At 45.6% G+C, this 26210-nt stretch overlaps 1 protein-coding gene across 2 annotated transcripts in view; it reads right to left on the reverse strand.

Annotated features, from left to right (window-relative positions):
• LOC110537725 (protein Jade-1) overlaps nucleotides 1-26210 on the reverse strand; it is a 144446-nt gene that overhangs the window by 116049 nt on the left and 2187 nt on the right. For both annotated transcript variants that reach the window (XM_090192729.1, XM_036937730.2), the window contains exons 2-3: nucleotides 12856-12919; nucleotides 10690-10775 (exon numbers count right to left, since the gene is read on the reverse strand). In XM_090192729.1, the coding sequence (XP_090048855.1) occupies nucleotides 10690-10775; nucleotides 12856-12919 (150 nt within the window). The remainder of the gene's footprint in view (nucleotides 1-10689; nucleotides 10776-12855; nucleotides 12920-26210) is intronic.

The following is a 26210-nucleotide window of genomic DNA, read 5'->3' on the forward strand; positions in this document are numbered from 1 at the left end:
GAGAGTCAGGACTCCCGTTTAACATCCCACCTGAACGACAGCACCCTACACAGAGCAATGCCCCCAATCACTGCCCTGGGATATTTTATATATATATATATATATTTATTTATTTTTTTTGACCAGTGGGAAAAGAGTGCCTCATACTGGCCCCCCAACACCACTTCCAGCAGTGTCTGGGCTCTCATCCAGGAACCGACCAAGCCTGCTTAGCTTCATAGGCAAGCCAGCAGTGAGATGCTGCAGACGAACAACTATCGATATAAACGAAAACATGGCATTTTTAGAACTGTACAGATTTTCTCAAGGGACCCCACATGGGGCCCTGACCCCAAGTTTGGGAACCACTGTACTAACCCCTCTAATCTGCTTGCTTGAGTTGTTACCACTTTCTCCGTGTCTCCTCTGCATGCATTGCAGCCTGCCTCAGCCTCACCACAAATTAAAAAAGATGTGTAAACGGCGTTCACCCTCCAATAAATTCCTGCATTTAACCCAACATCAAGCGTCAGCGACGTGAAGGTCGGCCAACTCAACTGTTCCGAAAAGTTCGGCATGCCAAATACACGAGGCCATAGTTGGGTTGACTGCATCCTAAATGTAAGCTATGAAAATACATGGCAAAGATGCTGCAGAGACATCCAATCTCAACTTAAATGTCTTCCGTTTTTGCTTGTCTGGCTAAGATTCAGTTGCCACACCACTTTGTCTCACTAGTACCCTCCGTAAAGCAAAGTTATGATGAACTTAGTAGCCTATATTTTGCTCATACGGAGGACTGTCTCCATTTAACGTTAGCTTCTTACTTCGTCACACTAACCACAGCCGTCCCCCTAAACTCGATGTCCGTGCCCCGGTGGAAATCTAACTAGCATAATACATTTTCTAAATCCCCATCAAAATCTATTTGAATGTATTAGGGATGCCCATCAGCTGCTGCCCAGGTAGCAGCTACTTTTCCTGGGGTCCATTTACAACATACATAAAACAAATTACAAAACAGTACATCAACAAAAGATAACAGAACATCTGTTTAAGCTAGAGAACGTTTTGTTTGTGTGTGGGCTGCCTCTCAATCCTCTCAAACCACATCCGCCAATGTCGGCCTCCTGCATCTGTGGTGAAAGGTGGTAGAGCTACACCGTTGCTTGTCAGACCAGAAGACATCCAAATAAATAAAGATGTTTTTTTTTTTATGGTATTCTCACGAAAATGTCTGTAGTGTCTGAAAGGTTTGGTCTAGAAACTAATATGGAAAGATCAGACTTTCACGAACACGGTGTTTTGCTGTGCAAACCCCACAACTACAGTGCCTTGCGAAAGTATTCGGCCCCCTTGAACTTTGCGACCTTTTGCCACATTTCAGGCTTCAAACATAAAGATATAAAACTGTATTTTTTTTGTGAAGAATCAACAACAAGTGGGACACAATCATGAAGTGGAACGACATTTATTGGATATTTCAAACTTTTTTAACAAATCAAAAACTGAAAATTGGGCGTGCAAAATTATTCAGCCCCCTTAAGTGAATACTTTGTAGCGCCACCTTTTGCTGCGATTACAGCTGTAAGTCGCTTGGGGTATGTCTCTATCAGTTTTGCACATCGAGAGACTGACATTTTTTCCCATTCCTCCTTGCAAAACAGCTCGAGCTCAGTGAGGTTGGATGGAGAGCATTTGTGAACAGCAGTTTTCAGTTCTTTCCACAGATTCTCGATTGGATTCAGGTCTGGACTTTGACTTGGCAATTCTAACACCTGGATATGTTTATTTTTGAACCATTCCATTGTAGATTTTGCTTTATGTTTTGGATCATTGTCTTGTTGGAAGACAAATCTCCGTCCCAGTCTCAGGTCTTTTGCAGACTCCATCAGGTTTTCTTCCAGAATGGTCCTGTATTTGGCTCCATCCATCTTCCCATCAATTTTAACCATCTTCCCTGTCCCTTCTGAAGAAAAGCAGGCCCAAACCATGATGCTGCCACCACCATGTTTGACAGTGGGGATGGTGTGTTCAGTTGTGTTGCTTTTACGCCAAACATAACGTTTTACATTGTTGCCAAAAAGTTCAATTTTGGTTTCATCTGACCAGAGCACCTTCTTCCACATGTTTGGTGTGTCTCCCAGGTAGCTTGTGGCAAACTTTAAATGACACTTTTTATGGATATCTTTAAGAAATGGCTTTCTTCTTGCCACTCTTCCATAAAGGCCAGATTTGTGCAATATACGACTGATTGTTGTCCTATGGACAGTCTCCCACCTCAGCTGTAGATCTCTGCAGTTCATCCAGAGTGATCATGGGCCTCTTGGCTGCATCTCTGATCAGTCTTCTCCTTGTATGAGTTGAAAGTTTAGAGGGACCGCCAGGTCTTGGTAGATTTGCAGTGGTCTGATACTCCTTCCATTTCAATATTATCGCTTGCACAGTGCTCCTTGGGATGCTTAAAGGTTGGGAAATCTTTTTGTATCCAAATCCGGCTTTAAACTTCTTCACAACAGTATCTCGGACCTGCCTGGTGTGTTCCTTGTTCTTCATGATGCTCTCTGCGCTTTTGACGGACCTCTGAGACTATCACAGTGCAGGTGCATTTATACGGAGACTTGATTACACACAGGTGGATTGTATTTATCCTCATTAGTCATTTAGGTCAACATTGGATCATTCAGAGATCCTCACTGAACTTCTGGAGAGAGTTTGCTGCACTGAAAGTAAAGGGACTGAATAATTTTGCACACCCAATTTTTCAGTTTTTGGTTTGTTAAAAAAGTTTGAAATATCCAATAAATGTCGTTCCACTTCATGATTGTGTCCCACTTGTTGTTGATTCTTCACAAAAAAATACAATTTTATATCTTTATGTTTGAAGCCTGAAATGTGGCAAAAGGTCGTAAAGTTCAAGAGGGCCGAATACTTTCGCAAGGCACTGTATCACTGGACTCCTTTGAAGGTAACCGTGTACCGGGCTGAAAAATGTATGGAAGTGATTGGGGCATTACCACGTCAAAAAGGTATACGGATAATTCCACGGCAAAACATTTTCTTTTTTCTGAGCATTCTCTCAGATATAGATAGGACAGACACTTCAAAACTGACCTCCTTTTGATTCCTTTTTTCAGACTGTTCGATATGTTATTCAATGCATTTCTATGGTCTAATAGCAGTAATCCCTATTTCAAAATTATTATTATTATTTTTTTTTAAATCGCTAAATGATCCTTGGTATAACCATCTTAAAACAATTCCATATGTTAGCTAAGTAAATCCTACCCTGGGCCTTTAGACTTTATTAGCGTTAGCTACCGCAGTGCTAATAGAAGTCTGCTGGCAGCTAGCCACCTGGCTGACATAGCCTATAAGTGCTTATTTACCAGTTGTGCATACATTCTCAGAGAGTTTGGTTTTTTGTTGGCTATGTCCGGCATCTTGCAAACCAACGATAGTCTGTCAGCGGTGTCTATAGTTCCCTTCTTGTATAGCCACTTGCCGTCGGTCTGTTGTGCCCGGCTCCGAGCCGGGCTAGTTCCTTTCACGTCTCGCTGGCCCACGGCGTTACTAGCGAGAGTGCAGAGTTAGCCGTTTGAGAGAGCGTGGTGAATGTGCAGCTAACAAGGCAAACCCGGAGGACAAATCCAGGGGGTGCAGGCGAACAGAATGTCACTGACATTAAGAAAGGCCAACTCAACTGTCCCAAAAAAGGTTTGGCATGTCAAATACACGAGGCCATAGTTGGGTAGACTGCATCCTAAATGTAAGCTATGAAAATACATGGCAAGATGCTGCAGAGACATCCAATGTCAACTTAAATGGTCTTCCCTTTTTTGCTTTTCTGGCTAAGATTCAGTTACTCTACAAAAAGTTCCTTCCATAAACTTTCAATAAAACAGAGATTAAGGAAAACTCTGGCCCCTTGAATAGCTCACAATGTCCTTGAGTGGCTAGTGCAGCAACAATGCAGAATTGGCTGAGGGAGAATGATTTGCACTTATCAGAGAGAAACAAAGAGTTGAGCCTCTTCTGGATCAATTAGGCATGCAGAGCCAGCAGTACCGGGAGGGAGATAATAGCAAACATTAGGCCGCTTTTCCCCTACAGATACCAGTTCCTGGGTCAAACCTAGACTGCCGCTTTGAAGAAGCTGTTTGTGACACTTAATGTGCCAGAACTCTTTCTCCATTTCCCTCCCAGCACCAAAAAGCCCAGCCAGAGCTGCCTACCCCACCCAGGTATCCAACCATCAAATATGTTGCCATGAAGATCACGGAAAACTGCAGAGTAAAATAGAGGTGTCACGCATGACCGAAGAACAAAACACACTGCGCGATTGGATGCGTGCACTCGGATAAGCATCTCCATTTTACCAGTGAGTGGGGCTTGGCTTGCCTGCGCCTGAGAACAGAGAATCCAGGCTCCTCGTCCATCTCTAGTCTTCTTGGCATCGGTTGATGATTTCAGATGGTTTCTATGCAGCAGTAAGGATTCCTCTACCTGGCACCAGACCACAGTGCCTACATTGATATTTTAATAGGGCGGCTGGAAGGGATCTTGGAGCCCGTTTCTCTTCCGGTTGGTGTCGACATGTGGACCAGTGACATCCAACCAGCTAGGCAGGCCACTCAGCCATTCACTGGGCCTGGCACTGGCAGCCACTGGCAGCCGCTCACTCGGGGGCGGGGGGGGGGGGGGGACAGGGCACCCCTATCTACGCATTCCTGCAGCTGTTTGCATCTGGTTGCTGTGGATCTGCACAGCTGTTTCTACCCGCCTTAATGAGCTCCAGCAGCTGGGCGACTGTCGGAGACTCGGACACCCCACCCATCCCTTCCCCTGTGTGAGCGAGTTTCACACCTGCATGCTCTGCAAAGGCAACTTCCTTCCTCTGGGCGTAGAGTGGGAGAGATCTTGTTTCCTAATAGTCATTCTTGAAACCACTGAGTACGTAGGTATTGAAAATACTGGCTAGGAAGCATACGGAAACTGAACTGAGCGCTAATAAAATCTACATAACGCACACTAAACACGTTTACACCTATGGACCTCATTCAAGACAAACAATCCTTTATTTAGCATTACAATAAATTACAACCTGGTCATTTACATTTACTCAATCATGACACACACACACACACACACAGGAGGACAACATTGTCATTACATTTCCATATTTTAGCCAGCAGCTATTTATCAAGCGGTAAACAAGCAAAGTTCCCCAAAGAATCCCAAATGAACACGAGCCATATGAATAAAAACATTTGTTTTTGTTCAGTCTGTAGAACTGTTAGAGCCTGAGGAAAGGCTCTGTGTGCCCTTGCCGATGTTGGTAACGTGTTGACAACTGTCACAGCATCCTCCAGAGACACAACAAAGGGATCTCGCTAAAGCCCTGATTTTGAATTGTCAAAGCCAGTGAACACACGACTGGTTCAGTGTCCTTGCTCTCAGACTAGTCTAAGGAACGACACTTCAAATCAAATCCCTCCGAAACAATGACAAGATCCTTGCATAATAACATGGCAACATAACAGATGGCACAAATATAGTCTACTGTTGTAGTTATATATTTTTTTTTTTTTTAAGGATTTGTATATTTTTTTCATATACTTAAAATTATGGAGAGCTCAAAAGTCTCCTTCCTTCTTATAAACAGACTAGTGCAAGTCTAGTTAGGGCCTACTTCCCATACCATCCTCCACACTTCCCAAGCCAAACATCTGATGCAAAAAGTAGGCTAACAGGGCTCAGCTTTGGCTGCAGGAGAAACCTTGTAATTACTGAGAGTGGTTTTCATTTCAGCAGCCTACCCTGTGGTGAGAGAGCGCTTCTTAACATATCATCTGGAAGGAAGCGTAGGTACTGCTTTTTAGGAGGTTCCTGCCATCTTTCTATTTAGGGCTTAGTCCCAAATGGCACTCTATACTCTACATAGTTCACTACTTCTGACTGGAGTCCTATGTGGGCCGGTCATTTCAAATCCCGTAGTGCCTACCTTTCATGGACCTATGGGCACCCAACCTGATAATTAGCCGGCAAACCCATAATCATATCATCACTGGATTCACTTGGTTTAGTCAAATTGTTAAATTGTTAGTTTTTAAACCAAAATATGAAGTGGAGGACATTCTTCTAAAAAGCAAGGCCTACTGCAATGGACCACCCAGGTACGTCATAGGGTTACATCCCAAATGGCATCCTTTTCACTCATCGGGCTTCAGTGAAAAATAGTGCACCATATAGGGTTTATGGTTCCATTTGGGATGCACACATGGTGTACAGATTCCAACACATCCCACAATGCACAGCTCACAAGGACATCTACTGTAGGAACAAACACTGCATTATTGTACTGTCATCATCATACGGTCATTATCCTCAGTGGATTATCATTACCTCAATGGACCCACCACACCATAAACACCAGTAAACTCATGAGGACATCATCGACCATTATCCCACCACCATTACAGCAACAGGCTCACAACATAAATCAGCAATCAATCAGTCACATTATCATTACCTCATGGGACTCCAACAACCTAGTCACCAGTCACAGTCAGTCAGTAGGTCAGTCAGCCATTTCCGTGAGAGTACGCTGGCATGCTTTGGCTACCGCTTATCCTCTTGAAACTGCGATATTGTTTGCTACTTAGTGTTGATCATTGTGATTTTTGCTTAACAGGATTTGTTGCCTACCAGTTCCACCTTTTGATGCCTGCGGAGTCTTGCTTGCTGAGCGTTAGTTTGTGAAAAGCCATCCGGTCTGTTTACCTGACTACTACCAACTAGACCTTCGTTTTACGGGTTGTCTACCAGCAGAGTTGCCTTCCTCGGATAACTATACAGGTAGACCCCACACGTTTTCTGCATTCCTACCCGTTTTTGTACAGTGATGTGGATTCTACTACTACTGCCTTGGCTGCTGTGGGGGGGGGGGGATCTACTGTACCCCAGGACCTTTCACTGGCCTGCCCCATGCCTGGATGGGGATGCCATCATGACACGGATAAGGTACTCCTTGCCGAACTCTACCACTTTGTCTACCCGGATTAAAGGCCTGTTTTCCCTACGGGCGCACCACGACCAAGGGATTGTGTGTCGGGATGCCGAGGGCGGCAGGGTAGCCTAGTGGCTAAAGTGTTGGACTAGTAACTGGAAGGTTGCAAGTTCAAATCCCCGAGCTGACAAGGTACAATTCTGTCGTTCTGCCCCTGAACAGGCAGTTAACAATTATTTTCAATAAGAATTTGGGTTCTTAACTGACTTGCCTAGTTAAATAAATGTTTTTAAAAAATGAATAAATTAAAAATATATTTTTAAAAATGCCTACTGCCATAGTGCTCGCGCAGAAAATACACACACCACGCAGGAAATACACACACCACACAGGAAATACACACACCACACAGGAAACACACACACAGTGAGTCAAATGAACTGTAACATGAACTGCCCTGGTGCAAATCTAAGCTGTGGCCAGCTCTGTTCACCATGCCTCCTCCTCTCCTACCCAATACAGCTTGATTGCGCTGTTCAACTTTCGCTCTCTCCAATAACAAATGACTGTTGGTTTATGACGCCATCGTGGATAAAGATATCGACGTGATGTGCTTAACAGAAACCTGGCAGCAGCCAAATGACTTTCTGGTGCTTAATCAAGCTACTCCACCAGGCTGTGTGTACCTACAAAAACCTCGCTCTGTGGGTCGGGCGGGCGGGGAGCTTGCTGTTATTCATGGTACAGACTTCAAAGTGCTTCCCATACCGAATGCCACATATTTTGAACGTCTGGCATTTCGCATGGCTGCTCCTCAACCTCAGCAAGTTGTGCTCATCTCCCGCCCTCCCAAAACGCTCCTCTGTGTTACTCTCAGAGGTCCTCATGTCCGTCTGCGCCATGTCACCTTCTACCCTACTGTTGGGTGACTTCAACATCCATGTCAACGCCAACAATAGTGGCTTTTCTGCCAAGTTCCTGTCTCTCCTGGACTGTTTCAACATTACACTGCATGTACAGGTTTCAACACATTGACAAAAGGCCATGTTCTGGACCTCGTGTTCGACAGGCTTTACACCCTCCAACCTGCGTGGCCTGGATCTTTCCAAGCTGCGGCAATAACGGAACATTACATACAGGAACAATAAAACTGTCAGCACATCCGTCCTAGGAAACAGGCCTCAAAAACACAACAGCCCCGATCCTCTTCCGTCCTCTGCCGTGGAGCTCGTGTCTCACTATGACACGCTCTTCTCCTCCAGCTTTGACGCCGTTGCCCATCTGGAAACTAGGACTGTCTCCTTATCTGCCCCCCGAGGGTTTACCCCTGAGCTGTGTTGTTTGAAGTCCACTGGCCGACAACTGGAGACGGTCTATAAAGAATCTGGTCTCAAAGATCACTTAGAGGCTTACAGGGAGCATGTCAAGGACTACAAGGATGCTCTCTCCCAGGCAAAATCAGTATACTACAACCTCATCAATAACGGCCAAGGCAATCCTGGAACCCTTTTCTCAACTATCAGACTACTCCAGCCCCTGGATTACTCCTCCATCAATGGCTCTCTTGAGGTGTGCAATATGTTTCTGGACCTTTTTCAGTCAAAAAATATATTCCATTTACCAGCAGCTTCAGTTATCTCCCCCCACCCCCATCCTAAAGAAACAAGGATTGGACCCCGATAACTAGAACAATTACCAGCCATGACATGCATGAACCTCTTCAACTCAGGGTTCCGGGCCAAGCACAGCACAGAGACTGCACTGGTAAAAGTGTTCAACAACATCCTAATTAGAGCCAACTCTCACCACTTCAATATCCTTATCCTACTCTACCTCTCTGCTGCTTTTGACAGCTTCTGCATCCTCCACAACCGCATGGATACGGTCCGAACGCCACTCAACTGGTTCCAGTCCTACCCGGCTACCGAAAACAGTACTTGTCCTTTGGAGACTCCAAATCCCCCGCCTCAGGGTTCTGTGCTTGGACCCCTGCTGTTCATCATATACATGCTTCCCCTGGGCCACATCATCCGCTGCCATGTTCTCAACTTCCACTGCTATGTGGATGACACCCAAACTAAACCCACCTCTCACCTCCCTCCCCAGGATACCAAAAACTGGATGACATCCAAACTACTCAAACTCAACAGCAATAAAAACCAAGGTCATGCTGATGGCTCCAAAGACTCCCCTCAAGAAAGTGTGTCATGATGTCGATTGACAGCTGCTCCATCTGCCCATCAACAGAGGTCTGAAACATGGGTGTCATCCTGGACCCCACTCTCTCCTTCGAGTCACACATCAAGTCCATCACCAAAATAAGCCTTCTACCACCTCATCAACATCTCCCGACTCTGACCATCCCTCACGGACCAGGTAGTGGAGACCCTCATACATGCCTTTGTTACATCATGTCTGGACTACTGCATTGGAGTCCTATTCGGGGTGTCCGGGCAAAGCCCTATATAAGCTTCAGTACGTCCAGAACTCCACTGCCGGGGGTCAACACATACATCAAACCCTGGGAACACATCAGCCCCACCACCTTCACTGGCTCCCTGTCAAATTCCACATTACCTACAAGATCCTACTCCACACCTACAAGGCACTCCATGGCCTTGCCCCTCATACCTCTGACCTGCTGGAATACTCCCCCTCCCCGAAAAACAAGACTGCACACCATGGGGTCCGGGCTTTCAGCGCTGCTGCCCCCAAACTCTGCAACTCTCTGCCCCCAGCCAGCCACAGTATCCCTCGACCCATCCTGGGTCTCTATATAAGCACTTTGACAACCGCTGGTGTAAAAAGGGCTTAATAAATAAGTGTGATTGACTAAAAACCGACTAGTTCAGTCTGGCTTTCCCCTCAGCCCTTACTCAGCTTTAGCTTAAGTTAAGTAGCCAAGGATTTTTCTGCCATTGAAATCCTTGGGCGGGCCACCTAAGGGTGTAAAATATCTGTCTATACTCCTAAGAAATGTGTTTTCGGGTTGGAAAAACGCTTTCAGTGTAAACTTAAAACGACTAAAACCGATATTTAAAGTATGTAGAAATGATAATGGACCCTTAATACTTGAAAATATTATACTGAGAATTAACAATCCCCAAAATAAAAGCTAGACAGTCAGGGAGATTTAAAAATTCTCAAAAATAATTCATTTCGCAGTATTGATTTTGTTATGTTTGAGCAAAACACAGCATTAGACAAATGCATGAAATAGATTTTCTCAGCTCCATCGCAGAATATGTGATATTGCAGAAAATGTGCTTTAAAAATGCAACACTCCACACCGCCAAGATGAGGGCCTCAAATTCATCCATGCAACAGGCCGACCACGCCCATTGCCACGCCCCTTGCCACGCCCCCAGACACCACTTAAGCATATTTTTGATCCAGAAAAAAATCCTGTGTAACTTTTATTTCTTTTTAATTCTAGAGTTTTATCCTCGTTTTGTTTTTTACTCTCTTGCTGTACAAATCGCCTTGGATTTCTTAAAAAGGCACTTTAAATCCCATGTATTATTTATTATTAGTCTGTGTCTGCATCCCAAGTGGCACACTATAAACCAGGGCCCATTATTCCCTATATAGTGCACTATTTCTAACCCTGGAGAAAAGAAGAAGTGCACTATAAAGGAAATAAGGTGCCATTTGAGACTCACCAGTGAGTTGTGCATAGCATGGAGTTGGCAGTGACTTACCTCAGATGGTTTCTTGTGCTCCAGTCTGACCCAGGTGCTGCTGGTCCCGGTGTTCTTGGAGGACCTGGACCAGGATGTCACTTGACCTGCAAACAATGACACGGCAACAGTTACGGTTCAGATTTACATGTTGGTCATCGAGCATCCATTTAACTTACCCAGAGTGACTTACAGTCAGAGGAGACTGCCATTTTCAAATCACTGAGCACAACTTAGGAGCTCCGAAAGTCTGACTGACTTGCCTCGATATCATAATTAGTTTGGTTCAGTAACAACTGACAGGTGGATGGATAGAGATGGTGATACAAGCAGAGAAGACTGAGAACAGAGAGGCACAAGGTCATAGCCACTAATGGGTTGAAGAACCTTTCAACGACGAGTCAGTATCACTTACTAGAAGGAATAGAAGTACTGATATTATTGTATTTTAGGTCATATATATGATTTACATTTGATAGCCTACGGGTGAAATGATAATCAGTTCCCACCAACTAGTCCATTCTTGTTTCCCTCCACATCACCCCAGAACCGAATGGTAATTAACAAAACAGGAGACATTTAAGCCATCAGAAGAAACTTGATTTGTGATAAACATATTCCTAATCCCTCCATAGCCAACATGCTAGTGGTGGGTAACGTCCCAAATGCCCTATAGTGCATTACTTTTGACAAGGGCCCAAGTGCATAACGGGATAGGGTGCCGTTTGGAAAGCAGCCAATATCTAGGGATGGAGTTAAACAGGGCTGGAGGCAGACCTCGTCATCCCAGTCTTCAGAGTCACTCTGTGATGAGTGGGTTTAAGTCAAAGGCCTAGAATGAATCCTCCGCTTGGCTGTGCTGTGTGTGTCCACGAGTCAAGACGAGCAGGCAGGTGGAGAGAGGTGGTCGTCATCAAGTCATTGTATTTATAGACCAAGATCACACCTCAGCCAGCCACAAAGTCCCTTGTAGCAACACAGGAGAGAAGGGAGAGACACTAATCTCCTCAATAACTGACATTTCCATTTGTACACGGTGACAGGTTGTTATTTTAAATGTGTGCTGTTCCAACTACCAGGAGGGAGTTCGGAGCCACGTCATGATGTAATCTCAGTGTGTGTGTGTGTTGGGATGGCTATGAGTGGTCCACATGATATGGCTGTGGTGTGGTACCTCCACACATTGCAGAGCGACCGCAAATCAGAGCTACCCATCAAGGCCTGTTTTAATGACAAGCCCCAGGGGTAGCACAGGGACAAAAATGATCATTGGGATCCTTCAATTAGAAACATGATAACCCAAACCCATGTGGAACAGATGCAGGCGAGCCCGGGACACTGGCGTGTTACCGGGACTCAGAAGCACTGGTTTAGGGAGCATCAAGCGGCGTAGCCCCCGGCACATGGCCCAGAGCTAAGGCCACTGGTCCAGCGGTAGGAGTTGCCCGTAGGCACACATCTCAGATCAGATTTCCTCCCCCAATCATTAATTAATCAAATTGAAGAAAATAAAAAAAGCTAATCTGACCTTAGATCAGAGACTTGTGGTAATTTCATCCTACTTCTTCACAAGCATACATATGTCCATCACTTGGCCACCAACATTGTGGCTCACAGTGATCAGTCAGTCAGTTAATGGAAGTAGCCGTTGTGGTGATGCAGGCGTAAACATCTAGACACTGCCTGGGTCTTCAATCGGAGCACAGGCCACTACAAAGAGTCAGGGATGCAGCGAGCGGAGAAAACAAGATGACAAGCAGCAGATTGTCAGAGTAGTAGAGAGGAGGCCAGGCTACTGACTGTTCCAGGCATCGGCAGTGTTGCAAATGGCATCTTATTCCCTACAGAGAACTACTTTCGACCAGGGCTCATAGGGTGCCATTAGGGACAGAACCGAGGCCAGACTAGTGACGGGTCCTGCCGCTGAGAATGTTCTGCCAAGCTGCTCTGTAGTTTATTCCGCCTGTTTGTTTGGTGTTTGGCTGCAGAGCGCGCGTCGGCCCTGTCCTAATCTCTCCCGTTTAGTCGGAGTACAGCTTTCATGACTCACTCCTAACTAATTTGTCTCCAATGGTGACAATCCCGCCCTTCTAGCTCTCCATTAACCTCCCCCCGGTATCCCCCCCACCCACTACCCTCACTCTCCAGCCCTTTTTATCATCTCTAACTACACAAGTTTCAGCTCACTGTCAGTGGTGTCCGAGTCATTGCTGCTGGTGGAGTATTTTCTTCTCTTCTTCTCACTCTCCATCTGTTAGGGAAGAGAAGAAGAGACACATCAGTATACAGCAGCAATCACAGTACAGGCTACAGTTACTATACTGCGAGAGTCAAACTAGACCACAGAGTGAGTGAGTGAGTGAGTCTGAACTAGAGAGAGAAAAAGAAGCAGAGATGAGCAAAGAGAGAAAGCAGCAGAGAGAGAGAGAGCGCACGCGAGAGACAGAGCGGTGGTTATAACACAGGGGAAGGGCGAGACTTTATGAGGATATCTGCTCTGTAGATATGCATGTCTGATTCCCCCATCAATCCACAGAAAGAGTACAGTGAGCCAGCAAAAGACAACTAGAGGAAAAAGCGGGTTATGGCCTTCAATGACTGAGCGCAGATTTATGTGGCCATAAAACAGGGCTTTTCCCTCTTATATTGGGCTCTTCCTGTTGCCTTGCTCAGCCTGCCGTAAACTTTACTAGTGACATTTAGACTTCGAAATAGAGCTGCCTCTCATACTCCCTGTGCTTTAGAATAACTTGCTACGTAGTGGTGAGTACATAATGGACTTCCTCTGTCTGGCTTCGCTGGAGGTTCAGTGACCGAGGTATCCCTCAGGGATGTGTTGTTTTTCCTTTATTGTTTTACCCTCAGTGTCATATCAAAGACATAGAGAAAGCAATAAAAGTGGGTGGTGGGAGTCATGTTTCATACTGTAGGTTGAAGACAGCGACTCATCGCCTCCCCTCCACATCAGAGGGGAAAAACACTGGCGTGCCTGACCGACAGCTTTTCAACGGGGAAGAAAACCTGTGTGATTTTCCCTTTCCCCCCCCCCCCCCCCCCCTATTTTTCTCCATCAAACAAAATCCTTGTTAAGATTGAGACATTTCCATGGCCATGGAGAGGAAGAAGTCTGTGCTAGGTGCCAAAGAGGAATAACAGATGTATAAAGAATGCATTTTCCACTTCAACATTTTTTTTTTTTATCCAGTGTGAGATCCATTTTCAGTTAAAACTCTTAAAATGCAGAGCAGGATTCCCCCAGAGGTGCTGTACTGTAGGAATGGAGGAACAGTCCTGCAGGAGGCGTCCCCTTGGTGACGACTTCGCACCATAAAACAAACGAAGTGCTCCACAGCACAGAGAGATCTAAATCAAACTGTATGTCACACGCTGCAAATACAACAAGTGTAGACAATCCGTGAAATGCTTACTTAACAAGCCCTTAACCGACAGTGCAGTTCAAGAAGAGTTAAGAAAATATTTAACAAATAAATGAAAAAAATAACACAATAGCGAGGCTATATACAGGGGGTACCGGTAACGAGTCAATGTGCGGGGGTACAGGTTAGAGGTCATTTGTACATGTAGGTAAGGGTGAAGTGACTATGCATAGATAATGAACAGCGAGTTGCAGCAGTGTAAAAACAAATGGGGGGGGGGGGGGGGCAATGTAATAGTTTATTTACAATTGTATTAATTTTATTATTGTTCCGCAGTCTTATGGCTTGGGGGTAGAATCTGTTAAGAAGCCTTTTGGACCTAGATTTAATGATCAGGTACCGCTTGCTGTGTGGTAGCAGGGAGAACAGTCCATGACTTGGGTGACTGGAGTCTGACAATTTTATGGGCTTTCCTCTGACACCACCTATTATATAGGTCCTAGATTGCAGGAAACTTGGCCCCAGTGATGTTTATTAACAGTGAGAGTCGCAGAATGGTGAACTTAACTAAACGACGGAGAGTTTTGACTGTGTGATATTAGATTGCTTCTTGTGTAAATATTGTAGCGCCTTATGGTCAGATGTCGAGCAGTTGCCATACCAGGCGGTGATGCAACCGGTCAGGATGCTCTCGATGGTGCAGCTGGAGAACTCGTTGGCATACCATGCCTTGCAGTGGCCAAGATGGATTACATTACTGCCCTGTGACATCACAACTCCCCCCCTTTTCACGCATGCCTCAAATCACCAACTTCCGAATGGCGGCACGGCATAGCAAAACTGGCAGTGCCACTCCATCTGTAGTGGTAATGGGAGTAGAAGTGATAGTATTGTGTACTCATGCCTGCTCTTGCTACACAGAGAGGAGAGCAGACGGGCCAAAACAACGCCGGGTCCTTCCCACAACACAGAGTCCTTCCATGGAGTCACCACACAGGGCTGTGGCCCTTAGCTCTGCTGCCCCGGTGGTGTGTGTGTGTGTGTGTGTGTGTGGCACAGAGGCGCCCACTCTCCAGACCCTCACACACAAACCTCTGACTCACTCACTGGGGAGGGCTGTGTGATGACTGAGCTGCATGGATGGAGAGGCCGCAGGCTAAAAAGGCTGCATCCCAAAACTGTCTGCCAGTGCCAAAGGGGGCTGCCCGGTCATTTCTGTGTGTGTGTGTGTGTGTGCTTGGTCTTTCAGAGTGCTGAGAGATGACTGCCAAGCCCATTAGATGGCTAATTCTGACACCGAGCCTCTGAAATGGATACAGTTACTGCCCGCCTGTCCTGCCTGCCCCGTCTGCCTGCCTTGCCTGCCTTGCCCCGCCTGCCCCGTCTGCCTGCCTTGCCTGCCCCGTCTGCCTGCCTTGCCTGCCCAGTCTGCCTGCCTGCCTGCCTTGCCTGCCCAGTATGCCTGACTGCCTTGCCTGCCCAGTATGCCTGACTGCCTTGCCTGCCTGCCTTGCCTGTCCAGTCTGCCTGCCTGCCTTGCCTGTCCAGTCTGCCTGCCTGCCTTGCCTGTCCAGTCTGCCTGCCTGCCTTGCCTGTCCATTCTGCCTGCCTGCCTAGCCTGTCCAGTCTGCCCTTTCTGTCCATCAACAAGCCACTTTCAGGTCCCAGGATAGAGGGAGAGGATGCCTTGGCATTTACAGCACTAACAGTCAGGCAGCTGATATGTCATTAATAACAGGCACCAATCTGCAATTACCACACACACACACAGAATGACCAAGCATTTGTTCAGAATCCAGTAGGTCAGGCTGTTTGATGAAGAATCCCTGCATTTAAATTGCTTCATAAACATCTCTCTGGGGCTGACTGTTTCTGAGGCTGGTTTGTGACAGCCAGTGTGTGTGTGTGTGTGTGTGTGTGTGTATGAAGGGGAGATGCAGCAGTGTCATTAGGCTGGTTTAAACAAGATGCCAATGTGTAAAAAGAGCCACTGGCAAAACTGCCAGAGAGCCAGGCAACCAAGCTCCACTCTCCCTCGTTCTTATTTTACTGACAGTCCTTTTCCTCCTCTCTCCCTCTATGGAAAAAGCAGAGGGGAGGGGAGAGGAGGGTGTATGCAACATGAGTGTTGGGTGCATTGTGCAGTGTTAATGCTGTGTGTACAAAACAAGGCAGCAACAAGGCAGGCGAAGAGGGAGCAGTGTATCACTGCAGTACCCCTGGGAGACCGATCCCCCGCCCGCCTCTGCCTCCCCGGAACGCAACGAAACGGCAAGTCGGCTATTTTTGGAGAAGGAGAGGGGTGTAGTGAGGACAGATGGGGAGTTCTAGCAGAGAGAAAGCGAGCGTGAGAGAGGGATGGCAGAGGTTGAGAGAGAGAGAGCGCGCGCGCATGTCAGAGGAGAGGAAGAGAGCAGTGTGTTCGTAGTAGTTGTGGCGTAAACCACCCTGTAGCCCAGCAGGGGTTGTGATGCTCTGGGAGCCTCTGAATGAGGCAGCTATGGCTCTGAATGACATGATCACAGGCACAGCTGTGCAGAGTCATGGAGTCTTTACCCCAGCTAGAACACACAGAGAGAAAGGCAACAAAAAAATAACACACAAAAGCATACAGACAAACACACATACAGTGCACAAGTTGCACACGGTACACACACACGAACATGAATTAAAGATATGATCTAGAATTTATCTAAAAACCCTCATCTCTCCTCTCCACACACCAACGAAAACCTAGAAGGAGGAAAAAAGCCTAAGGGAGGGGGGGTGGGGGTCTCATTCAGAGAGCATCCAGCACACCTGTCGTATGGGGGGGAACACAAAATAAGAGGTCTTAGAACAAGAAAATGCACACTCTATTACTGGTACACACGGCAGAAGAGGAACTGAGACGGTACAAGAGCTCCGTGCCAGCATATTCATTTGAATTTGTTTTGGCGCGATCCAGTGCCTTCAGAAAGTATTCAGACCCCTTAACTTTTACCACATTGTTACATTACTTCTCACCCCCCCCCCCCCATCAATCTACAAACAATACCCCATAATGACAAAGCAAAAACTGGATGAGAAACTTTAGCTAATTTATAAAAAAATAAAAATATTACATTTACATAAGTATTCAGACCCTTTACTCAGTACTTTGCTGAAGCATCTGTGGCAGCGATTACAGCCTCAAGTCTTCTTGGGTATGACGCTACAAGCTTGGCATACCTGTATTTGTGGAGTTTCTCCCCTTCTTCTCTGCAGATCCTCTCAAATTCTGTCAGGTTGGATGGGGAGCGTTGCTGCACAGCTATTTTCTGGTCTCTCCAGAGATGTTCGATCGGGTTCAAGTCCGGGCTCTGGCTGGGCCACTCAAAGACATTCAGAGACTTGTCCCGAAGCCACTCCTGCGTTGTCTTGGCTGTGTGCTTAGGGTCATTGTCCTGTTGGAAGGTGAACCGTCGCCCCCAGTTTGAGTTCTTGAGGGCTCTGGAGCAGGTTTTCATCATGGATCCCTCTGTATTTTGCTCCGTTCATCTTTCCCTTGATCCTGACTAGTCTCCCAGGCCCTGCCACTGAAACACATCCCCAAAGCATGATGCTGCCACCACCATGTTTCACCGTAGGGATGGTGTCAGGTTTCCTACAGACGTTATATTTGGCATTCAGGCCAAAGAGTTCAATCTTGGTTTCATCAGACCAAAGAATCTTGTTTCTTATGGTCTGAGAGTCCTTAGGTGCCTTTTGGCAAACTCCAAGCGGGCTGTCATGTGGCTTCCGTCTGGCCACCCTACCATAAAGGCCTGATTGGTGGAGTGCTGCTGAGATGGTTGTTCTTCTGGAAGGTTCTCCCATCTCCACAGAGGAACTCTAGAGCTCTGTCAGAGTGACCATCGGGTCCTTGGTCACCTCCCTGACCAAGGCCCTTCTCCCCCGATTGCTCAGTTTGTCCGGGCGGCCAGCTATAGGAAGAGTCTTGGTGGTTCCAAACTTATTCCATTTAAGAACGATGGAGGCAACTGTTCTTGGGGACATTCAACGCTGCAGAAATGTTTTGGTACCCTTCACCAGATCTGTGCCTCGGCACAATCCTGTCTCGATGCTCTAGAGACAATTCATTTGACCTCATGCCTTAGTTTTTACTTGTACATGCACTGTCAACTGTGGGACCTTGTATAGACAGGTGTGTGCCTTTCCAAATCGTGTCCAATCAATTGAATTTATCACAGGTGGACTCCAATCATGTTGTAGGAACATCATAAGGATGATCAATGGATACAGGATGCAACATAGCTCAATTTCGAGTCTCATAGCAAAGAGTCGGAATACTTATGTAAATAAGGTATCTGTTTTTAACACATTTGCAAAAAAAAATCTAAAAACCTGTTTTTCGTCATCATTATTCATCATTATTTGGTAATGTGTAGATTGCTGGAGATTTGTATTTTATCCCTTTTTAGAATAAGGCTGTAATGTAACGTGTAAATGTGGAAAAAGTAAAGTGGTCTGAATACTTTCCAAATGCCTGGATCGCAAGAATCAAGTTACTTTATTATAAATCCTTTTTCCTCCCCAATCTCATAGTATCCAAATTGGTAGTTACAGTCTTGTCTCATCGCTGCAACTCCCGTTACGGGAGAGGCGAAGGTCGAGAGCCGTGCGTCCTCCGAAACGCAACCCGGCCAGGCCACACTGCTTCTTGACACAACGTCCACTTAACCCGGAAGCCAGCCGCACCAATGTGTCGGAGGAAACACCGTACACCTGGCGACCATCTAGTCAAACGGCTACCCAGACTATTTGCATCCCCCCCCCACACCACTGCCACTCTCTGTGGTCATCTATGCATAGTCACTAATAACTCTACCTACATGTACATACTACCTCAACTCACCGGTACCCCAGCACATTGACTCTGTACCAGCACCCCCCTGTATATGTAGTTGTTTTTTACTGCTGCTCTTTAAAATTACTTTTCTTCTTGTCCATATTTGTTTTTAAACTGCACTGTTGGTTAGGGGCTCGTGAGTAAGCATTTCACTGTAAGGTCTACCAACGCCTGTTGTATTCGGCGCATGTGTCTAATACAATTTGATTTGACCATGTCAGCGTGCATTGCACCCGGCCCTCCACAGGAGTGTGCGATGGGACAGGAACATCCCTGCCGGCCAAACCCTCCCCTAACCCGGACTGCGCTGGGCCAAATGTGCGCCGCCCCATGGGTCTCCCGGTCGCGGTTGGCTGCGACAGAGCCTGCATCGCAGTGTTAGCTGTACTACTAGAGAACCTGGCTCGAGTCCAGGCTCTGTCGCAGCCAACCGCGACCGGGAGACCCATGGGGCGGCGCACGTTTGGCCCAGCGCAGTCCGGGTTAGGGGAGGGTTTGGCCGGCAGGGATGTTCCTTAGTCCACTGCGCCACTCGGGAGGCAGAATCAAGTTGGTATTTTCATGAGCATTTATGTCCACTTCTTCTCATGTTGTCTTTTTGGTCTCGTCTCCGTCGGCTGCGATTGTGCACCTTCCCATTCTTTCACACACACACACACACACACGTGATCACTTCCTCCTCTCTGACAAGCGGTTTCAACTTATTTGTATTTGAGATTCTGTCCAACGAAATCAATCATATGGACACCGAAAGACAAACATTATTTTACTGAAATAGAGAAGTTACCCTTTTTATGTCTCAACTCCTCAAACTGCATGCAGAGCAGACACTACTAAAACAGGAGTATCAACGGACATTCATTCTGGAAAATGTCTGCTCAGTTTGTTGCGTGCAGCACTGCTCTACCGCTAGCTATATTTTAGCCAAAAGACTGTTACACTAACTAGAGGTCGACCGATTATGATTGTTCAACACCGATACAGATTAAAATCGGCCGATTTTTTTATTTGTAATAATGACAATTACAACAATACTGAATTAACACTTATTTTAACTTAATATAAAACATAAATAAAATCAATTTAGCCTCAAATAAATAATGAAACATGTTCAATTTGGTTTAAATAATGCAAAAACACAGTGTTGGAGAAGAAAGTGCAATATGTGCCATGTAAAAAAGCTAACGTTTAAGTTCCTTGCTCAGAACATGAGAACATATGAAAGTTGGTGGTTCCTTTTAACATGAGTCTTCAATATTCCAAGGTAAGATGTTTTAGTTAATATAGTATTTATAGGACTATTTCTCTCTATACCATATGTATTTCATATAGCTTTGACTATTGGATGTTCTTATAGGCACTTTATTATTGCCAGTGTAACAGTATGGCTTCCGTCCCTCTCCTCTCCCCTACCTGGGCTCGAACCAGGAACACATCGACAACAGCCACACTCGAAGCATAGTTACCCATCGCTCCACAAAAGCCGCGGCCCTTCCAGAGCAAGGGGAATAACTACTCCAAATCTAAAAGCGAGTGACATTTGAAACAGTATTAGCGCACACCCAGCTAACTAGCTAGCCATTTCACATCGGTTACACCAGACATTAGGCTGATAGGCTTGAAGTCATAAACAGCACTGTGCTTGCGAAGAGCTGCTGGCAAAACGCACGAAAGTGCTGTTTGAATGAATGACTACGGGCCTGCTGCTGCTCAGTCAGACTGCTCTATCAAATCAGACTTATTATAAGATAATAACACACAGAAATACGAGCCTTTGGTCATTAATATGATCGAATCCGGAAACTATCATTTCGAAAACAAAACGTTTATTATTTCAGTGAAATACGGAACCGTTCGGTATTTTATCTAACGGGTGGCATCCCTAAGTCTAAATATTCTTGTTACATTGCACAACCTTCATGTATGTCATAATTACATAAAATTATTGTAAATTAGTTCGCAATGAGCCAGGCAGCCCAAACTGTTGCATATACCCTGACTCTGCGTGCAATGAACGCAAGAGAAATGACAATTTCACCTGGTTAATATTGCCTGCTAAATTGGATCAGTAGTTATAACTAGTGATTATGATTGATGGTTTTTTATAAAATAAGTTTAATGCTAGCTAGCAATTTACCTTGGCTTACTGCATTTGCATAACAGGCTCTTGGAGTGCAATGGTTAGAGCGTTGGACTAGTTAACTGTGCGGTTGCAAGATTGAAACCCCTGAGCTGACAAGGTGAAAATCTGTCGTTCTGCCCCTGAAGAAGGCAGTTAACCCACAGTTCCTAGGCAGTCATTGAAAATAAGAACGTGTTCTTAACTGACTTGCCTAGTTAAATAAAGTTTTTTTTTATTTTTTATATAAAATCGTAAATCGGCGCCCAAAAATACCTATTTCCGATTGTTATGAAAACTTGAAATTGGCCCTAATTAAAATCGTCCATTCGGATTAAATCGGTCGACCTCTAATACTAACTAGCTAGGCTGTGTATTATAAAAACGTGCAATAAGCATGAAACAATTATAAGGAATTGCCAACTAATTCTCATTCTGAGAAATAAGGTAGACCACTTGATTTCAACATCTGAACAAAGTGGACAGTAACACGCTGTTCAAACAGTTGGAGAAAGACAGGAGGGTCTACTCATAACAGTTCCAAATGTTCTCCCTTGTTAGCACATACATACATACATAAAATATAAAATGTGAAAATTTGCTGGTCGCTCACTAGCATGTGGGCTTGTGGTGCTTAAAAGATTGTTCATGAGACCGGTGTTTTATTGCTATTGAGACACAGCCGTGTGTACTTAGCCTCTAAATCCATGATATGTTTGTTGCTCATTTTGCTTGCTGCCTGCTCCCGAGGGTGCATTTGGTCTGTGGCCCTTCCATGGCTACATTGTGTGGCATAGTCGTAGGCTACTCTCCCATGAGGATTCTGCTGCGGTTTCAAAATGGCACACTTATCACTATTCAGTGCACTAATTTTGACCCTAACTAATAGGATGCCATGTTGGGACACAACCATTCCCTCACGGAATGACCTCAGCAGCGACCCTAGGGGACCAGCCCAACATATGAACAACAAAAATATCACGGATTTCCTTTAACATCACCTTCACGGCTCCGGTCCAGCCACAGGTATTAAGACAATATTTATTGACGCTGCTGCATTATGGGGGGAAAAAAATAACATAAGTAAAGAGGTGGAAGCAGGAAGGGGGGTGGGGGGGGGGGCAGAACCAAATCATTTTCTACAGTCTCTCTCTCGCTCCCTCTCCTGACAGTGCTGACAAACAATGAAAGGGACCTGAGTGCCAAAACAAGGGAAGAGGGAGAGGAGGGCTGTTGCAGGAGGAAAAGAGGAGATTAATCCCCCTGCTCTCACCTCCCCTGCCATCAGGAGTTCATTAGCCCCAGTGAGGGATGGAGGAGTGCACATTGCCCTTCACTCACACTAACACGGGCCTGGCTACCTCCCTGTTTATCTTCCTCCTCCCACCACCACCACCCTGTTTACCCCCCCTACCCCTCATTTACAACAGGGGCCCAAGCAAGCATATGTCCAACCATTTAAGTTTCCTGGCTGGACACTTGTGTTACCTTGAGGTGAATAAAGAGTTAAAACCTAGGGGACCGACTGTTGTTTATCGTTTCCTTTCATTCCCAAATTGTGGCCTTTACCATTTGTTGCAATCAGAGAATGAACGCTGCTTTTTGGATGTGTATCCTTGTAAAAGGGTTGGTGTTGTGTTGATTATTAGCGGACAGCAGTAAATACAGATACCAACCCAAAGCTTGGTGCTTTTTAAAGACGCCTTGCTTTACAGAGGCTACTGACTGGTGTAATCAGGCACTGCCGGCAGACATAAAAATGGACCGTTTTTCAAGCCTTTTCATGTGCCGGGAAACTAGAGATGCTGGGTAATTTACCTGGCTTTGATGCAAGGTGAAAAGGGCAGGGGGAAAAAGACAGCCACCTGACAACCACCGACTGTATCACCATCAGCAAAGCCTCCGATTACCTTCTTGAACAGGCTGGGGACTTGCGTTCTATCCCAAGGTCTGGTACACAGTTTGCGTCCCCAATGGCATCAATTTATAGCGCACTACTTTTTTGTATTTTTATATAAAGGGCCCATAGGGCTCTGGTCAAAAGTAGTGCACTATGTAGGGAATATGGTACCATTTGGGACAGAACCAGTAGTTTGACAAGTGTCATTTGTTCAGTACCACTGACTGCCACAGGAGCTGGGCTTTATTATTTCCCTTATTCAGAAGGACAGTGTCAAAGAAAGCATGAAAAGCTGTTATTCCAAAAAAGCCTTTTGAAATGTGTTGCATGTATGTTTGTTTAGCTTGTGTGTTTTGTGTTCCAGTCCTGCATCACAGCCGAGGGGAAAAGAGAAAAAAAATAATAAAACTACATTTTCCATTCCTCCTGCATCATACCCTGCTCCGCAATTATATTTCAATAACAATTCGTGAGTCACCGGGCCGGGTGAAAGACATTCATCTCCTGGCGTTTCCAGAGATTTCATCCGCCCTCTGCCCACTGAACAGCAGGCTCCCACTGAGACCTTGACAGGCTCAGTTAATGAGCATCCATTCCAGGCCACAGCAGGGCCATCCGCAACAGAGAACACACACACACACACACAGAGACATGAAAGCACACACAAACGTTCTTACATAAACATGATGCATGCACACGCTTACACACAAACAAGCATGCAAGTACATGGTCACACACGCACAGGCTACAACACACACCGCTACACATGTAAGGAGAAAAACAGCCAAGGACGATGAAATGAGCTCAAGCCAACAACCATCCCTATTCACGAGAATGCCTTACCAAGAGAGAACAAAAACGTACAAAATAGGGACCAATTCGAGGTAAAAAAGGAGTTGGAGCACCACACAACAACAAAAAGGTGAACAGGTGACTGACGTTGACGGCAGTTTGTCGTGGAAACGTCAGTCACCTGTTCGCATCGTATACAATGGATTAGCGTTTGACTAGTAACCGAAAGGTTGCAAGATCGAATCCCCGAGCTGAGAAGGTAAACATCTGTCGTTCTGCCACTGAACAAGGCAGTTAACCCACTGTTCCTAGGCCTTCATTGAAAATAAGAATTAGTTCTGAACTGACTTGCCTAGTTAAATAAAGGTTTAAAAAAAGTGGAACATAAATAAATCACTTCCTCTTCCTTTGCTGAAGCGCAAATGCCCACCTAGACTCTTACCCTTCCTATTCCTTTCCCCCTGCGTGGATGTCATTTCCCTCCCTTGACACGTAGCAGTAACACACACACACTGCTTGGGGAGGTTACTGAGGCGAGTGTGTGTGTACAGTTGGAGAGATGTTAAAATGACATGAGCAGCAGTCAGTGACTCCATTCATGAAACCCCTGTGGAGTAGCTGTTAATACCATACTGCAGATCATGTGAGGTACTTGCCCCCTTTTTTCAATCAGAGAGTGCTACTAACACACACATACGCAGATTAGGAGCCCGCCCACACATGCACCTGTAACATAGATTACTAACACACATGTACACACTCAACCGAGCGACCCCCACCTCCCCCCTCTATGTAATCAACTGTGTTTTTCTAGGTAAGAGTATCTGACCGAGAGAGAGAGATGCACTTCCTAACTTCCTGCCAAATGTATGACTATATTAGACACGTAAACTATATACACACACACAAAAGTATGTGGACACCCCGTATAAATCAGTGGATTCGGCTATTTCAGCCACACCTGTTGCTTACAGGTGTATAAAAATCGAGCACACAGCCGTGCAAACTCCATAGACAGACATTGGCAGTAGAATTGCCTTACTGAAGAGATCAATGACCTTCAGCGTGGCACAATCATAGGATGCCACCTTTCCCTGTTTCAGCATGACAATGCCCCCGTGCACAAAGCAAGGTCCATACAGAACTGTTTTTTCAAGATCGATGTGGAAGAACTTGACTGGCCTGCACAGAGCCCTGACCCGCATCAAACACCTTTGGGATGAATTAGAACGCCGACTGTGAGCCAGGCCTAATCGCCCAACATCAGTGCGACCTAACAAATGCTCGTGGCTGAATGGAAGCAATTTTCCAATATCTAGTGGAAAGCTTTCCCAGAATAGAGGAGGCTGTTATAGCGGAAATGGGGGGGGGGGGGGCAACTCAATATTAAATACCCATAATTTGGAATTAGATGTTCGACGACCAGGTGCCCACATACACTACATGACCAAAAGTATTTCCCTCAGATTACACAGACCCACAAAGAATTCGAAACACAACTCAAATTTTGATAAACTCATATCTACTACCACAGTGTGCCATCACAGCAGCAAGATGTGACATCTTGCCACAAGAAATGAGCTACCAGCGAAGAATAAACTCCATTGTAAATAGAACCTATATTTATCAGTTTATTTATTTCCCCTTTTGTACTTCAACTATTTTCACATTGTTACAACACTGTACATAGCCATAATATAATATTTGAAATGTCTATTAGTTTGAAACTTGTGAGTGTAATGTTTACTGTTCATTTCAGTTTTGTTTATTATCTATTTCAATTGCTTTGGCAATGTAAACATGTTTCCCCATGCAAATAAAGCCCTTTGAATTTAAATTTAATTGAGAGAGCGCTCTTATGCCCCCACACCATGACTCATCTCCTGTTTCATGGGGGGGGGGGGGTCCCAACATGATTCAGACTTAATTGATTCAAGGAAGGGACCAGTTCAATTACATGTGTGCAATAAGAGGAGCAGGATGGATTGCGCAGTCTACTACTCTAAATCACTGGAGGTAATGGATTGTAAGAAATGTTTACTTCTTTGTTTGTTGTTAAAGAGGACCATGAATACATAATAACATTTGGATGTACTCGAGGTTATGTGCTGTAAAGTAAACTTCACATACATTGGCACCCCCCATAACAAACCAAAACCCCTCTCCCAATTAGAACTGAAAATATAAAATGTGAGCCCCCCCACAACTATCAAAGATTTCAGCGCGTGGCACTTACGAGAGTCTCAATGTGTAATTCAAAACACTGAAAATATCTTGACCCCAAATACATCTGATTATGAACAGTTCTCGTTTCTTAAAATGGGAACATCAAGATGCTGCTCTGTCCCCTCTACTCGCCATGCGCAGCACCAACACCCCCCCCCCCCCCCCCCCCCACCGATCTATGAGCACAGAGTTTCTGAAGGTAAACAATAGCCACTCCCCCTACAGTTAGAACTGCACAGCGAGAGCCAGGGAGGGGAG

The sequence above is a fragment of the Oncorhynchus mykiss genome, chromosome 12 (assembly GCF_057628025.1).
Source record: "Oncorhynchus mykiss isolate SJ-2025 chromosome 12, ASM5762802v1, whole genome shotgun sequence".
Classification (NCBI taxonomy): domain Eukaryota; kingdom Metazoa; phylum Chordata; class Actinopteri; order Salmoniformes; family Salmonidae; genus Oncorhynchus; species Oncorhynchus mykiss.